Below are 17,881 nucleotides of genomic sequence, written 5' to 3'. Positions count from 1 at the left end.
ATAATCTTAATCTTTAATATGTTCCCCTCGGCAGCATGCTAAGCAGGCTTAATTGTCATTCCCCCCCTCTGCCGCTGCATACGGCGTGTGCTTCGGTGCTAGTGCGGCAAAGGGATTTGTCTAAACTAACTAAGTTGATAATGATGCATCACACCTTGTGGTTTTCTGCTTCATCCCTTTTTCTTCTTCTTTAGAAAAAAAAAGATTAACTCTTATGATGAAGTGAAGGAGTTCATGACCTCCTCCCCCCCTGAGTTCTAACAGTGAGCGTAGTAGCACAAATAGCAGTCATGGTTGATTACCACACCGGGGCTGAGACATGGTGAAATCTCAGCCAGACATCCAAATAGCTTTTCATTTGATTACTCTGCTTCAACTAATAGGTTCTTGTTCACAATACCACAAAGGCTTGCTGAAATTTGTGGAGTTTTTTTTTTCTCAGATTTGACCTGTAAAAATCAGACAGTCACATTCAGGAGTGTGTTGCCCTGTAAATGAAGCCTCATTTGCCTTTGCAGCTAGCACCAGACTTGAACATATTCCTCGTGATGGCTCTCCTGAGCCTAATGCATGCATGACACACACTTTCATGCATACGAACGTACACGTGGCACAAAATTTACATCCATCCAGAAAGCGGTTGAGTAAGTCTGCACGCACAAGCCAAACTTTGACTCGGATTGTATATTTTTTTTTAAAGGCCTCATTGCCTTAATGTAGGTGACAAGTACAGTGGGGGAGATAATTATTTGATCCCCTGCTGAATTTGTAAGTTTGTTCACTTACAAAGAAATGAACACTGTGATTTTTATGGTAGTTTAATTTTACTGGAAAGAGAGAATGTCAATTAAAAATCCAGAGAAAACACATTACGAAAAAGTTATTTGCATGTCATTGAGTGAAATGAGCATTTGAGGCCCTTGCAAAACATGACTTTGTACTTAGTGGAGAAATCCTTGTTGGCAAGCACAGAGGTTAATTTAGCTAGTCTGTAGTTTTGCCCACTCCTCTTTACAGAAACTCTTTAGGTTTCTTGGCTGCTGCTTCATCAGTTGAAGCTTCACCTCTATCCACAGGTTTTCTATAGGATTTAAGTCTGAAGACCTTCTTTTTTTCATCATGCCTTTGTTGTCTTGGTGTTATGTTTTTGGTTGATGGTGGAATGCGCTGGAAGACCCATCTACAACCCATTTTGTTTAAGAGGCACAGCTGGAGCCTCTTTATCTCTTGTTTTGTAACACAGGAACTTTTTCCCTCCCTCTTTCTTCTCCTCCTCTTCCATTACAAAATTCTGAAGTGTTTATGGCTCAGCTGTGGAGGTGGATGAAGAGTTGGCAGACTGCAGCCAGAGAGGCTGATATGCTCATCCCTCATTTTTGGCACTTAGCAGAACCCCCTCAGTTCAGCCCATAGGCCAAGTAAATAAACCCATATCCCATTTCTTTTTCGCTCAACCTCAGTGTTTTCTATATCTATACAAGTTTGTCAGATGCCATTTCTAGAGAGTGAGAAGCGTGTTGTCATGAATCCACTGTGAAATTTTCTATTTATTTTTTGTTGAATTCTGTCAAGACATTTAGCTCCAAGTCGATATCAAACCGGCTGGGTTGGGTTCTTTCCTCAGTGGGTGACTCAGTAAAGATCAAATCCAACTCAAGGTTTTCCAGAGTCTGTGTCAGGGTCAGGACTTGCAGCACGCAACTCAAGATGTTAAACTTCCTTGGTTAAATATTAGAAAACATAATGATGACACATATTTTGAGAAGCAAAAATGTTTAAAATAGTGACAGCATCTTAACCTTTGAGAAACTATTGAAGTGTTTCATTTGTGCGAGTACATGCTATCTTCTGTAGACTAAACTTGGCGTTAGGGCTGGGCCATATTATACCGTTCACGGTAATACCGGTATAATGTTAGGCAACGATAGGAAAATGAAATATCGCGATAGAATATGAGTAAAACGCGCATGCGCAGTGCGTTTGTTTTCATACGCACATGGCCGATTGTTGAGTGAAACAGATGAACCAGAATTGGTTTGTAAAAATGGTGCAACTTCAGTGATGTGGAACTGGTTTGGTGTTGTCGTCAGATACACGACAAAGCACTTTTTTTGCGAGCAAGTAGTCGTATTTGGTCGACTAAGAGCTCTTAACGGGAGTATTTGGGTCTAACTCCTATGTTTCGGTAAAACGCCATGCATCTAGAGTTAAAACTGTCTCTTCATCTTGACGATCAGCATTGCTGCTTATAACTATGAGTTTAACTTCCAGGCAATCCAAAAAAAATTTATACATTTACGGAGTTAAGTAGCAGGAGCCGAGTTACTCGCTAGTTACCTAAGCATCATGTTCTGACAGAGATTCTCTGGAAAAATCAAACGTACAGCTCTGCTACACTTCCAACATAAATGAAGGACAGGAAACCTAAGCAGCAGTGACGTTTGTAGGGTTACTGAAGTTGGGCTAGCTGGTATATAATGATGTGCTACGTGATTGCTAGCGACACAGCTATGTTAGCATAACATAAACAGTGAAGCTGGAGGACGAACACTAACACTTTTCCACTTATAAAAGTTAACGTTAAAGTTCCTGATAGTTAGAGACAAATGCAATCGCATGGCAGGATGCTGTAAACAGACCAAACTTCAGTCAGGAGAACAACTGAGATAATCCATCCACAATACAAGGTTAGTCATTAATATACTGCAACAACATAGGAATAGAGCAGAATTCATTCATTAATGAATCAATGGTACAGAAGTGGAGGAAGCAAGAAGAATGAGTTTAATAAAGTTTGATTTATCTGACTGCTTTGTTTCGCTTAATGTGCCTTATAATCCCATGCACCTTATGGTCCGAAAAATACGTACTGCACACTGCAGTTTAATGTTGCAAAGCACCTCTTTTTAACTTCAGTGGATATTATACATGGTTATACTCAGGATATGTCAGCCAATTTCTACTGGAAATGCCTTTTGGTTAAACTTTCAGCAAGGAATTTGCATTTGCACTGTTAAACTTTTATAAAGCTTTAATGTACATAAAAACCAGCTTCTTGTTTAAGTGAAAATAAATGGAAGGTTGTCTTTTTGCGCTAGTAATGTTGTGGAGTTGTATTTTGTCTCGCATCAATTATATCGTCGGTTATATCGTTATCGCAAATTTTCAAATATATATCGTGATAAATATTTTTGGCCATATCGCCCTGCTCTACTTGGCGTTTGTTTCCCATTAGACATTTCAAAACTCTCTGTAAGTGTTTAAAATGACTTCACTGTGTGTTTACTTCAGCCAGCACGCCCTCCTGGTACTTTTATGCCCCCTGGCAGCTTTCTTAGTTTCAGTTGAATTAGTTTTCTTTTGTATAAAGATTTTATATGATACTTTTCCTGCTTAGTCTCAGTGTATGTGGATGGCATGAGTGACTTAGGTTCGGAAAAGTCAGGGGAAAAACCCAACTCTTATTTCATAAAGACAGTCAAATTCCAGTCTTGTGAGATGAAGCTTGTGTAGCAGGTCTAACAGTCAAATAGCAATTGTTTTATTGTATACTTTAAAACAGTTTGCTGTTAGTTATTTTATGGTTCTCTTGGTGGTATGGCCACAGGCATTGCAATATATTTATAGCTTTAGAGGTTTGCTATTTAAAAAAAAAAAAAAAAAAAAAAAAGGTGAATTTCTGATTTACCATTTTTTCCCCAACTTGTGTAAGCAGGATAACATGTATCAACAGCTCAGTCCAAAGAAATCTGGTATAAAAAAAAAATGTGCTCAGTGTCATTTTTTCCCCTCAAACACAGTATCACCATCCCATCAGCCTCATCAGCTTCAGCTGTACTAACACACTAAGCCAGTGGTTCCCAAACTTATTTTGCTGGGCCCCCCTTTGTTTTACAAGAAAAATGTCCCCCCCAGCGCGCGCACACACAAACACATCCTCCAACCACACACACACCCATATTTTGCTCAATTGCGGTTTATTTCACAACTCAAACATTTAGTAAACAATTAAGCAAATACAAGTAAACTGCAATAAATTACAGGTAGTAATAAAATAAACTACTAACTCTAATGCTACGTCCGCACCTACATGGGTATTTTTGAAAACACAGCTGTTTCGTCCACACGTAAACGGCGTTTCGAATCACCGAAAACTGAGATTTTTTTAAAACTCCTTTTTTTTGCTTTTACGTGTGGACGAGGAATACAGAGTTTGTCAAAGGTATGTGCCTTTTTTCACGTCACGCTGTGTTATTGTTTACATGAGATGAATTGCAGAATGGGAGATAGTCAGATTAACAGTATTTTGTCTCTATCTGCAGGTTTTACACCAGTTACTGTCCCTCTATTTAGAAAGGCAGAGGCGTTGCGGTGTGATTATTTTACATGTAGTTGCTTTTTTCCTGTGTAATAATATTCAACATTGCTGTCAATACATTTTTCAAAAAATGCCTCTCTGTGCAAAATGGGTTTAAAAACATAAACAGCTGTGGGATACTGTTTGTCCGTGATGGCAGGATCAGCCTGATATTATTTGTATCCCACTTTAACTTTACTGTATAAAGAGCTAACATCTCCAAAATGTCAGGAGTAGTTATTTATTACAAGAAGTGTTTGTGAACTAAAAATCAAGAATGTGGGATACTGTTTGCCCGTGATTTGAAGAGCCCAACGCCTGATCCCAAGTAAGGGAAAACCAATTCTGCAGGGGAGACCTACCTGGCACTTGTGCAGGTGAAACCAAAGGGAAGATATGCTTCACCATATTTTCTAGTCTTTGGCTTGGAAGGAAGTTGGTTTGGAAACATATTCAGCTATGCTTCATCTCCTGCTTTGCGTTTGTGTGGGCGGCCTGTGCTAGCAGTGTCCAAGCCTTGTTTTTTTGTTTTTTCCCCTTTTCATACAGCGCCCCCCCTGCAATGGCTCTGCCCCCCCCCCCCCCTCCAGGGGGCGGGCCCCACACTTTGGGAAGGTCTGCACTAAGCTAAGATGGTGTGCATAGTAAATATTTTACCTACTTAACATCAGCATGTAAGGCTGGCCAAGAAAGCTGATTCTTAGTAAGCTCAGAGTTTGGCCTCAGAAGGTTCTATAACCTATATTAATACTAATAATAATACTAATCTGTATTCTATCTACTGTTGGTCTTATCACAGTGGTGGGTTTACTACACTGAAATTCTCATTTTTTGATTTCTAACTCCACTCTTTGATACATTGTCACTATCCATTTTAAGGAAAGTACTTCTGTGATATGATTAGCAGTTTCGGGACTGAACCTGAGGACTAGCTGGTGGTTAGTAACTACTGAGGAGGTGCCCCAGGAACTAAATACCTTCACATCTCTTTCTTCCCCCGTTTAATTTGAAGCTATCTAAGATCTACTAATTGGAATGCTGAAATGATGCAATAGCTTCCCAATGGTCAGGATGTATGTCGTAGCTTGTGGACCTTTATTTTCTGTGAATTTGTCAGTAAGATTAGAAAAGTACTATACATTCACCAGCCTTTTCTTTGCTTCCTCAATTACTTGTTAACTTAAATCAGTACTCAACCAATAATGTGGCAGAAGATCTATACATTGAGGCAAGTAGATTTAGTCAAGGCGACCATCTCTGATATTCGAACTGAGCATCAGCATGAGGAAACCCAAGGGACTTAAGTCACCTTTGTTTTAGAAACTGCTGATCTATTGGGATTTTGCTGCACAACCACAGTATGTAGAAGAGCATGTCTGAAAACACGAGACATTAAATTTTGAAGCAGAGAGGCTAAAGCAGCAAAAGACAGCAAAAGAGGAAAAATGTTGCCTGATCTGACAAATCCTGATTTCATTTGGACAATAAAGTCAGAATTGGTCAAAAACAACATGAAAGCACTCATTCATCGTGAATTGGTAGCAATAGTTCACTTTGGTGATGGTGCAATAGTGTGGGGGACATCATATTCGCACACTCTGCGCCCCAACTGATCATTGTTTAAACAACAGAGCCGACATGAGTGTTGTCCATGCCTTCGTGACCATAGAGCACCTTTGGGATGTGATGGAATGGGACATTAGCTTAATGGATGTGTAGCCACCAAAGTGCAGGAGCTGTGTGATGCTATCATGTCAATATGGACCAACATCTCTAAGAAATGTTTCCGGGACCTTGTTGAATCTAGGCCATGATGAATTAAGGCAGTTTTAAAAGCAAAATGGGTCTAAACCAATGCTAGCAAGGTATAACTAATGAAGTGGCCAGTGATTGTACAAATATTAGTCCATAATGTCTATACCAGTGTTTACACTGGTTTTCAATGTGTTTGCAAAAATGAGGTACATTTATAGACTAGTCCCAGCATAACTACGTCACTTGGGGTTCTTCATAGGCTGATGAAGTATCTAAATAGTTAAAAAAGAACCACAATGGTCTCTAGTTTCTACAGTGTAGACAGAACAAAAGTAGGCGCCAAATGCAACAGTTAGAGCCCTTAAACAGTTCCTGTATTCTTAAGGACCCTTTAAACAACTAACTTTGAAACTTCCTGCTGTTCAGAGTCCTTTCAGCCCCACTGTTGACAGTACTTTAAGTCTGCCTTCATCTCAACCGCTGCTGAGCAGTGTGTGATGAGGCCATAGTCTCAGTGTCTGCTGGAGCTTTGTCCTGGTTGATCTCAGAGGGCAGACTTCCAACTTATTTATAGCTCTGCTGTGGGTGTCTGAGGAAATGCTGCAGTGACTGGGGGCAAGGCTTGTGTTTGCCTTAGTATAGGTCTCTTCCTCCCAAGCAGACAGAGCTCATCTTAGAGGGCTCGCGGGCAGCGGCGGGGTGCAGAGGGCAGTGGGTTGTAAACCGTCCCAAATGGCGACAATTCAAAACATTTTCCCGCAGCCTCCGCTTTAGTAAGCACACAGGCAGCTCATTGATAGCAAGTGTTACATTCCTCCATCCCATCTCAATATCCCTGCCCAGCTCAGTGTGCTCTCTGATCTTCAGGCCTGTCCTGAAAACTGAGATCACTTCCCCCAAGGAGTTGTAGCTCACTGCCCACTCTCCATTTCCTCTCGCATTGATGCCGTACATCTAATTTGTTCTCTTATATCATCATTCGGCCTATCCATCTGTTGACCTCATTTATTTGCTTTTCAGTTAAAGCTGTCCTTGGATCCCTTTAAACCCCAACTTTTAACCATATTAATTCAGATCGTGCCAGCAGCAGACTGCTTTCACAGCTAACAGTAAAGTGGTTGTCACTGGCAGCTGTCTTCTATCTTCTATGACTGAACAGTTTTACCTCAGTTCACATGCAAGTAAACCTGCATATTCAAAATACGATTGATTCTTTTTCTTGATCTCGCCAAAATTAAGTATTTTGTCATTATTTGTCATTGCCTGCTGTTTAGATTGGGTAGCCCAGGACTTACTTTAATGGTTTCCCTTTGCCCATCCCAGAATGAGCTTCACTTTTCCTTAGCTAACCTCTTGACCTACTTCTTATTTTCCCTGATATGATTCTGTCAGCAGCCGCTTGCAGCTGAGCCTGAGGTGCTTGTTAACTCCCCCCACAGCCATTTTGAAAGTGGAGTTCACAGCAGAGCGTGTCAGCATCTACATAAACAATAGACAATAGACAGATACACCACAACTGCTGCCTGCTCTGGCTGGTGCTGATATCCCTAAACAAACAAACAAAAAAACATGATCGCACACACCGAAGAAGAGGGAAGAGAAGCAAAGAGGAAACCCTTTAACACAAGCTTGGTTGCATTTCATGAATAATTCAAAACCTTGTGACTTCTGAGAGAGAGAAAAAAAAGGCAACCCTTTACACACTCATCCACGCACACGCACACACACGCACGCACACACACACACACACACACACACACACGGTGATCACAGCGGTACAGAGCGGAGGATAAGTGGGCAGCGTGTGAATGTGCGCAGCAATATGTCAGGTTGAATTCATGGTTTTTAGGTTGAGCCCCATTTGAAGATTCCTTTCACTGCTGGAGTTGAAGAGTAGCTTTACATGTAGATGCAGTCATCCTGTTTATCCTTCTTCATCCCATAAGCCACTCCTATGCTATCCTACACTCCCCCACGTCCTGTTCGTCATGCTCTCTATCTGACTAAGTTGTAGCTCTGGTAAAAATGCCCATTTCTGGCCTTGCATTCTGACCCAAAGAGGCTGACTCGTCTGCACAATGCCGTTACATAATCGTCTATACAACACACTTTTTAAGATAACACTGAAAATGTAAATCATCAGTCGTGCCGCGGGACTGAGGTGGGTGGATCGCTTCAGTGAGGCGATGCTGTCAAAGATGTTGGAAGAATCACCCTCAGACCGCTATATTCGAAATAATGACAGGAAGAAATAAAGAAGGAGTCTATTAAAAAAACAAACTTTGAACTCAAATGATGGAAAAACACCAGCCTCGTGATGGATATTTAAACACTGAATATCCACAAAAACGGACACATTTTAAAGTGTCGGTTTGTTCCATTTAAATGCCATGAAAGACTTTTGCAAAACAGTAAAAACAACACTTCTCGGTCATGTATTAAGCTAAATCTTTAGTAAATCCATAGTATATTATTTAGCGTATGGTCCCATCTTACTACAATGCATGAAATCGCCATCTGTGTGTTTGTTTCTTTGTTCACAAACTCCTCCTAGACCATCAGGAGCTGAGCAACCAAACCTGGAATGCAGGTTTATCTTTGGTCCTTGAAGGTTGTTATCTATATCAGATCTTACAGTGCCATCAATTTGCCTAGCAACCACCTAGCAACGGTTTGAAAATGGCCTGTTTTTAGAGTTTATGCACCCGTAACATCTTATAAAATCATCATCTGATGTAAGATCTAATTTAAACCTAGAAAAGCTGAGTTATGCATGAATATTGTTGATACTCTAATGCCATCACTTTGCCTGGCAAACACCTAACAATGTGCTAAAATGACCTGTTTTTACCCTTTGGACACCTACAGCACCTTGTGAAAGCATCCTATCATTTTAATTTCACAACAGTAACATCTCATTTATATCCTCAAAAGCTGAATGATACATGCTTAGCAACCACCTAGCAACGGGCTAAAATGACCCATTTGTAGCATATAAACAACATCTACAGTCTCTATTTTTGTACTTTTCTCAGTGTGATAAAGTGCCAACAGCACAAACAAGCCAAACAATACTCTAACATGGGCATCACTAGTTAGTTAACAAAAATGTCTCTAATTCTACCTTTTTTATTACCATGTTAAGCAGTTTATTATATCTTTAAATATAACTAGAAAATTATATTTCGTTTGTAACATAATAAAAAAACTGTTTTAGTTAAACGTACTATTAAAATGAATTAATTTTTTGGGGGGAATCAAGTAATTATATTAGTTACCAGTATGCCAGTAACTGTAATATAATTAGAGGAATATGTTGTTTGGTTCAAAGTCATCTTAGTCTCTCCGGCTTCAGCGTGGTCTGGTATGTCTTAGCTTAGCACTGTGGCTTGGGTTGTGCAGCTGCAAGCATAGACTGTATATAAAAGTCTAGTTTATGTATACAGTCCTTGTTCAGAAGAGGAGACTTCAGCCTTCTGGTATCAACAAAGTAATCTTAGCTAAGCTAGCCGGTTGCCTGCTAACAGCTTGCGTTCACATATCTGCTGGGATTTTTGAACCTTGTGAAGCCAGTACTTATAAGATGTTGCTGCATGTGGTCATAATGGCAAATGTTAAGCTAGCTGCTGACAGACAGTAAATACCATAGACTCTGATAAACATCCACAGATCGTAGGCTGCTGTCTGTAAAACCACAAAAAAGCATCACTTCTGTATGATTTCCTTAGAGTTAGGTAGAGCAACTGAAACGTACACATGTTAAGTAATGTAGGAATTACTCTTTCTGATGACGAATGATTTAAAAAGAAACAATTTAGCAATTTATTTTGCAGTGATTACCTTATGGGAACTTATCAAACACTGGCAATAATAAATAACATCTGCTCTGTATAAAACACAGCTTTACAAGAGGACGTGAACAAAGAGTGCTCGGGACAATGTGAAGAGCAGTCCATATCAGAGTATTCATTAATCCCTGCCTTTATTTACACTTCAGTGACAGCTGAATACACGTTGAATGAAATATGGTTAAAAAGCTTAGGTCAGTGTTTACGTTTTCCTACTAAGTTTGTAAAATCTTGGAGACCGAGATTATTTCTTCCATTTGTTTTAACGTATTTTCAAAGCCAAAGACTTTGTACTCCATCGTCTGTTTTTTGGTCACCGCTCAACAGTAAGTCCTGCTCGTCCAAAACCAAAGCTGAATGACTCAGCTTTGTTGCTTCTCTGTGTGTATATGTGTTGTTAAAGTGTTCATGTGCTGCACAGAGAGGACTTGAATTAATGTGGCTTTGAATATGCGCTGCCATTTGGCTGTGGCTAGAGTGGGCAGTTTTTCCTCGCCCTGGAAGTTTGGACTGAAGGGGGGTAATAGAGGGAGGGTAATTCAGTGAACAGGATGTTCTTTGATATCCTCCAGACGAGCTGCTTCTCTGCCACCGGCTTGCAAATACTGACCTGGATATTTAGGTGCAGCAAGTTTATGCAAAGCTGCTTCCAGGCCTGCTTCAGTGCTCATTTTGCTTTTCTTGTGTGTGTATCCATTCTCTATTGCCCTCCGTCATGTAACAACGTTCCAAAACCTAATTAGGGCCAGTGTGAGCTTCTATTGACTCACAACAGACACCGCTTCCTAATGAGACCTCAGGAATAAAGATCATTGACAAAAAAAAAGAGCTGCTTTTATTTTTCTCCCAGAAATCCTTTTAGTCTTACTTTCTTTTTCTATCTCTTTTTAGCCCCAAGGACCTGCAGCCCAAAGCAGTTTGTGTGCAAAGATGGGGTAACGTGCATCTCAAAGGGCTGGCGCTGCGATCGGGAGAAGGACTGCCCGGACGGCTCTGACGAAGAGCCTGATGTTTGTAAGTCTTTCAAAAAATATGCTGTATCCAAATAAATCATCAGGTTATTGAGCATGCTGCATCTCACTTGTTCAGCAGAATAAACTATCTGGCAGTTAATTATTCAGAGACAGATAACTGTTGTCCTGAGAAGAGACATTAAAGACTAGTTATGTTGCTTCTCTTTCTTGTTGTATAATACAGTCCAGAGTGAATCATTCTGTGCTCAGGTTACTGCTTATCTCATTTGATAAGAATAAGGGTGTGTTTGAGGCAGGTTAAGACAGGGAGCATTTTCACTAAATCAGTTAAAAATGCAGTGTTATGCAGACCTTACATTTTATTCAATCTCAAATTAAAAATGCCAGCTCACTTGGTTTAAAGAACATCTTCAGCTTCTCTGTGCAGAATACATTCTTTTGGCAATGTGTGAATTATGCACGTAACCAATGGTCACCAAGTGTGAAATTGGCTTGGAAATTGATCAGAACCTGCATGGGTAGATTTGTAAAATGTATCTTCCTCTGTATCCGGGGTATGCCAATATAATACTGCAGCGTTTGTTCTCTCAAACACGCTCTAACAGCAGTTGTTGACTAAAAGACCAAGATTGATGCACTTTTCGATTTATTTGGCTAACCACCGCCAGACGAGAGAAAACAATGGGATGTTCTATCAGCAAATGAGAGGAGGTCGTTCTGCCGTTGAGTAGCTCTGTCACGGCCAATTAGAAGATCTACAAAGTTTGTTTTTCCCTGGTAAATGTGATTTTCCACTAACGCTCGGACCCACAGAGGACACAGTCATGACACGAAACCAAACAGAAAGTGCTAAAAAAAAAAACAAGAAAAAAAAGAAAAAAAAAAGACAGCTCTTGTTTCAAAGTCCTCAACTAGATGTTGAGATGCTTTGAGGCTGAATCCCTGGGGTGAGGATGAAAGCAGCAGTGTCTTTTTGGTCATCCTCTGAGACTAAAATGCCTGTAGTTATCTAAGAGGACAGAGGGCTCCGGGTGGGTTGGGGAGTGGTATGTGTCTGTGTATGTGTGCGTGTTTTTGGAGGGGCTGACCTGGGAGAGAGAGAGAGAGCAACTGTGTGGACAGAGAACTGTAGCTGCAGTCTAGACGCATGAGGCTGTATGAGAGCAGGTCTGGAAGTCATTAGAGACTCGCCCAGAGCAATGGAGAAACCTGCTGTTTTTCACAACCTGCCTAGGCCAAACACACACACACACACACACACACACACACACACACACACACACACACACACACACACACACACACACACACACACCCCCTACCCGCTTCTCATCTTGGCCTTTCTTCTTCTGTGTCTATCTGGGACAGGAAGAAGTGATTTGATCCTCTGTTTCTTGCTACTCCATCTATCGTATGCCAAACCTCTCAACAGCAGCAGTCATAGGACCTATTGCCTCCAGGGACCCGATTTTATACAGTTAGGGAGGAAAACTCTAGAAGTGAAGCAAGGTCAGAAAATAAACAGGTGGTTAAACCATCTGGCACAGGAAGCTTTAATTGGGATCATGAATTTCTTTTATGCTCAGTTAATGCTATCCTTGCCGTAATCAAAATATACCAGCAATCAGGTTTTCCAAATCTCAAGAAAACACCCAAACCAACAATGAATGGATGCTATCGGCATGTAGTCACAAACAAACATAATTATTAGCCACATGTAACATTAAGAGGTTAGGACTAATGTCTCACAGCAAGAAGGTCCCGGGCTTGAATTCACAAGCTGCTCGGGCCGTCCTGGGTGTCCATATTCTCCCAGTGCCGGCGTGGGTTTCACCAGAGGCTCTCGGTCTTCCTCCCACAGTCAAAAGCCATGCAGGTTATGTTAATTGGTAATTCTAAATTGGCCGTAGGTGTGAACATGAACATGAAAGCTTGTCTGTCAGTATGTGTTATACTTGTACGACAGGCTGGTGACCCGTGCTCTCACCCCATGGCACCTGGGAAAGGCTCCAGCCTCACCATGACCCTGAAATGGATAAGTGATAAATGATGCAGTTGAGAGACACACACAAAAAACCCCAAAGACCCAGCATTAACAAATTGTTTTTCCTCCATTTATGAAATTTGACAAAAGCATGGGAGCTTAAATATGCTGTGAGTCTGTAACCTCAATAGGCATGGAAGCAATACTGGGCTTTGCAGCTGATGTTGATACAAGCCACATTTTCCTCCTTCACACACACATTCATACAGCGCTTTATTCTGTGCCTTTAAATACTTTCTATTTAACTATCACGCGCACACATTGACACTCCGATAGATGCCTCGGGGGCAATTTGAGTTCAGTATCTTGCCTTAGGATACATCAATCTTTAGACTGGATGAGCTGGGGCTCAAACTGCAGATCTTCCGAAGCCACAGGCAATATATGAGCTAGTTTTACGTTAAGATGGTCAAAATTTTCAGCTTTTAAAAAAATCAGTAAGAGTAAAAATAAGGATGAGCGAAGGTCTTGCCTAACTCTGAAACTCGTCTGCTTAGCTGTGATGCATACTCTACATGTGTCGCATACAACACTGAGAGTCTGAGCCGCTCCCCTGCTGGATGGTCTCTGCGATGAAGCAATTTTTAATTTGCTGCAGTACATTAAATTTTAAATGACGGCATAACGGCCAACATAACCTAACCACCTAAAAGGCTGCTCTAAACCAGAGTTTTCAGAGAATATGACAAGAGATAAAAATGGACAGCAAAAACACGTTTTCCCCCATCATATACTGACAAACCTGCGTTTTTATTGTTTTGATTAAAAGTGCTCTTTGTTGAGGGCCTTTTGCAGATGCTTCTGGTTGAAAGATGCATGAGGTGGTTTATTTATTCACTCATGTGGACGGAGCTTCACAGTGGGCTTTGTTGAGGTGTTGGCTATTGCCAGTGAAGTCAGCCACTGTCCAGTGCAGCTGCTTTGCCCTGCTGCGTAACCCCTACAATGCTGTTCTTTGTACTCCGGGGCGCTGGGTCAGACTGGCATAGAGGGATACTGAATGAGTAAAACAAAAATAAAATGGTCTTCTGCGCGTGTGGCCTTTATATAGAACTTTGAACTACATTTCTAGTCAATGAACAGTTAAAAGCCAAAAGATGAATATTAGTGTGGTCCGCTGCCTTCAGGTAGGGTGTCAATTCCTGCCTCGATAACACAGGAAGAGCTTGATGCTGAAATGATGGCCCTCCCTGTAGACCGATAGACTTGCTTTGCATCTTTTAGTGTAGGTTATGCCTGTGAAATTAACCTCAAAAGCAAGCAAACCCCTATGCTTGGATTTGCAAACAGAACTTTTGGATTCACATTTTATTGCCTAGTCTAAGATAACTCTTGTTTCATTGCATTACAAAAGACTCCAGTGTAACTCCTGAGGGAAATTTCCTGCTCCTTACCTTTTATATATTCTACTGATGTCGTTTTCCTTGCCATATGCCCCATAGGTTTCTCAAAATTCACTGATATTATTCTGCAAAATAACATTGTGTGTTATATTTAATGTTTCCTATATTTAAGAATAAACTCTGCAAGGATTCAAACCATTCCCTTTTCAGTTATTTTTAAAAATATTTCCAATATGTATGGCTACATTCGTATCATCTTTCAAGGGTTGTGTAAAAGTTCAAATTACAGTTTTTTTCAATCGCTAACAAGCGCCTACCCATACTTCAGATACTTTTTCTAAACTCCTAACACAGACTCATACCTACAAAACACAATTGGCCAAATGGATAATTTCCTTCTCAAAAATACATTTTGTTAAATATATACTAACTCCTCATTTCAAAATAGAACACATCTTTCTCTGCACACACTAACTGTACAAAAACACTATAAATCTGACTCAAAATGAAATTAGTCTGTCAAAGAATAACACTTGTTTTCACTTCACAAGGTACATGCAGTCAATCAAAGTCCACCAGGTTTCAAAATACTGGCTATTATTGACATTACAAAAACTGCATAGACTTTTATGTTTCAGTTTTACAGGTATTTGCATGCGAAACATGCAATCCACCATTTTGACACCAGAAATGTCTTGGTTAGTAACTGTATGTCCACATGTACAGTAATGTTCACATTCAAAAGCATTCCAGTAAAAAGCAAACAAGTTTTTGTTCCTTTACTGTTTACTACAGGAGGTACAGTAGAAACACGGTATGATAGGACAGAGAAAGTTTTACAGTATTGCTTACAGTGAACAAAATATCCATGAAACACACAAGAGCATTCTGAACAAAAAAACAACAGCAAAAAGCCAAGATAAAAAGGGGGGGAGGGGGAGGGGGGCTAAAAAAAGGCAAAGAATTTGCATCTAATCTCTGCGATCTTCAGGGTTAGGCCACATGTTTTCATCAACATCACATCTGATGTTATCCAAGTCGATGCACCTGGGATAAAACCGCCTGGTATGTCGGATCCACCCTTGGCAATCGTCAACTGTGATGTCCCTGGAGCCAGCATCCATGGCTTCAAGGAGGGACATCTGGTCATGTGGCTGATGGTCATAAACCTTCCACCTCCATGCAGAAAAGAACTCCTCTATGGGGTTGAGGAAAGGTGAATAGGGTGGAAGGAAGAGACTTACCAGTCTTGGGTGGACTTCAAACCATGTTGTTATTGCTTGGAAATGGAAAGCCACATTGTCCCAGGTAATTACAAAGGTCCTCATGTTTTCACCCTCCTGACCCTGCTCTGGAACCAGGCGCTGGTGGAGATCATTGAGAAAGGCAAGCAAGCGCTCTGTATTATAGGGTCCAACCTGACATCTGTGAAGGAGTAATCCTGCATTTGCAATTGCTGCACACATGGTAATGTTTGCCCCTCTCTGTCCTGGCACATCAACTGTGGCCCTTTGTCCAATTACATTTCGTCCACGTCGACGCCTTTTGGCCAGATTGAATCCTGCCTCATCGATGTATATGAATTCATGAGGGGCCTGGTTGGCCTCCAATTCCATAACTCTCTGAAACAAAGTTTATGTAAGTCATGTTATTACTGTATACCATACTGTACTGTAACCTAGTATTGTGTAGGTTACCTACTTGCAAAGTGCAAAGCTTATAGAACTGGACATTGGATTGAATATACACTATACCTGGACATATTGTCGTCGTAGCTCCTTGACCCTCTCACTGTTCCTCTCAAAGGGAACAGTGTAGAGCTGCTTCATCCGCACTCTGTGTTTGGACAATGTCCACGTAATGGTTGTGAGGCTGATTCTATCGATATTGTCAAATATCTCATGGTCCGCCACAATTCTAGTTTGAATTTCACGCAGTTTTATTGCATTATTTGCAGTAACCATTTCTACAATGGCAAGCTCCTGATCATTACTGAGGAGCTTTCCTCTTCCCCCAGAGGGTGGAAGACGTTGCATTCTTTAGAAAGACAAAAAATTCAACATATGCATTACTGTATGACCATATTGACATGTCAAGTGAGAATAGAAACAATCCATGTAAAATGCAATACTTACCTGTTGGTTTGTTGAAAGATGCGTATAATGGAGGCAACCGTTGACCGCCTCAAATTGGGCTGCACTCTTTCACCAGCCTCTCTTAGTGAAAGACCATGGTTGATTACATGGTCAATGATAGTGGCACGAATTTCATCACTGACTACTGTTCTTGCAGCCCTTGGAATGCCACCACCACGCATTCTTACACCTCTACCTTGCCCTCTCCTTGGGCCTGCTCTTCTCCCTGGGCCCCTTGCTCTTACTCTTCCTCGACCAGACATTACAGTGTTTGTCTTTTTTTTGTTTCCAAAAACATCACTCCTCAAGGTCTTGCCTTATAAACCCCACTGAGTCTAAGCCAGAATGGAAGAAGCTGTGGTTGGCCCAATTTACCCAACATAAATCAGCTGTGTGTCAATTATTCAATTGTTTGTTTATTATCAGCTGAGATATATTTTTGATATTGATATTGTTTTTGTACTGATATCATTGCAGAAGCAGAGGTTTTTATACTGTATCTAAGGTTTGGAATATTGTTTTTGCTATTGTGGGATGTTGTGTGTTAACATTCGTAGATACTACAAAAACAGTCCATAATTTTGTTGGGAGGTATAGCTTGTCTGTTAAGAAAATGTAAGCATTGTGGAAATGTGTTCACTGACTGCATATTGGGTGAACACGACATGAAATGTGTGAATGGTATGGCCACAACAGACCGATGCTGTGCTGATTGTGTTTAGAGTTTTGCAAATGTGACAACTGTTTGGACAAACGCTTGTTAGCGACTGAAAAAAACTGTAATAAGTCTTATATTTGATTTTTAAGCAGTCCATAGGTGTAAAAAAAATCTAAAAATGTGCAATACATGTTGTATATACAGGATGCATATCAAAAAATGTAAACATCTTATAGTTATAGGTAAAATGACCCAAATGCTCCAAAAACAGGCAAAAGGTAACTGAACACCATTTTCTTACAGGCAGCAAAAAGTCCAAAATACAAAGTTGATAAATCCACGTTTCCAAAGGAAACGGCAAACGTAATCTCTGTAAAGGCAGAGTGGTTACAATGAGGGGAAAAAAAGACACAAAGTAACAGGGGAAAACTAAACACGGGTGAACATAATCAAGGTAAAGAGCGGACAGGAAATAAATCTAAAGAAAAGACACCAGAGACAAACCCTGTAATGTAAAAACAGGAAGTAACAAATTGAACACAGAGGGTAAAGTCACAGACAGGATACAGGGACACTAAAATCCCAATGGCCACAACAAAATGTGTACATAGCCATTCATTCGTCTATTTTCCCCCTGCTTATTCATGTCGCACTGTAACATAGGTATGTTTTGAAAACATAATGCAGAAGATATTTTTTCTTATATTTCGGGTACAGTTACACAAACTGCAGGAAAAAAAAAATACTTCCCCTTATAAAACCTCAGT

General features: G+C 40.5%; 1 protein-coding gene across 4 annotated transcripts in view; it reads left to right on the top strand.

Annotated features, from left to right (window-relative positions):
• LOC120731713 (low-density lipoprotein receptor-related protein 1-like) overlaps nucleotides 1-17,881 on the top strand; it is a 102,955-nt gene that overhangs the window by 9,065 nt on the left and 76,009 nt on the right. For all 4 annotated transcript variants that reach the window (XM_040028855.1, XM_040028854.1, XM_040028853.1 and 1 more), the window contains exon 2: nucleotides 10,852-10,974. In XM_040028855.1, the coding sequence (XP_039884789.1) occupies nucleotides 10,852-10,974 (123 nt within the window). The remainder of the gene's footprint in view (nucleotides 1-10,851; nucleotides 10,975-17,881) is intronic.

The sequence above is a fragment of the Simochromis diagramma genome, unplaced genomic scaffold (genome assembly GCF_900408965.1).
Source record: "Simochromis diagramma unplaced genomic scaffold, fSimDia1.1 OVJJ01000483.1, whole genome shotgun sequence".
Lineage (NCBI taxonomy): Eukaryota > Metazoa > Chordata > Actinopteri > Cichliformes > Cichlidae > Simochromis > Simochromis diagramma.
Note: the sequence above shows the minus strand (reverse complement) of the source record. Positions and strands in the feature narration are given on the sequence as shown.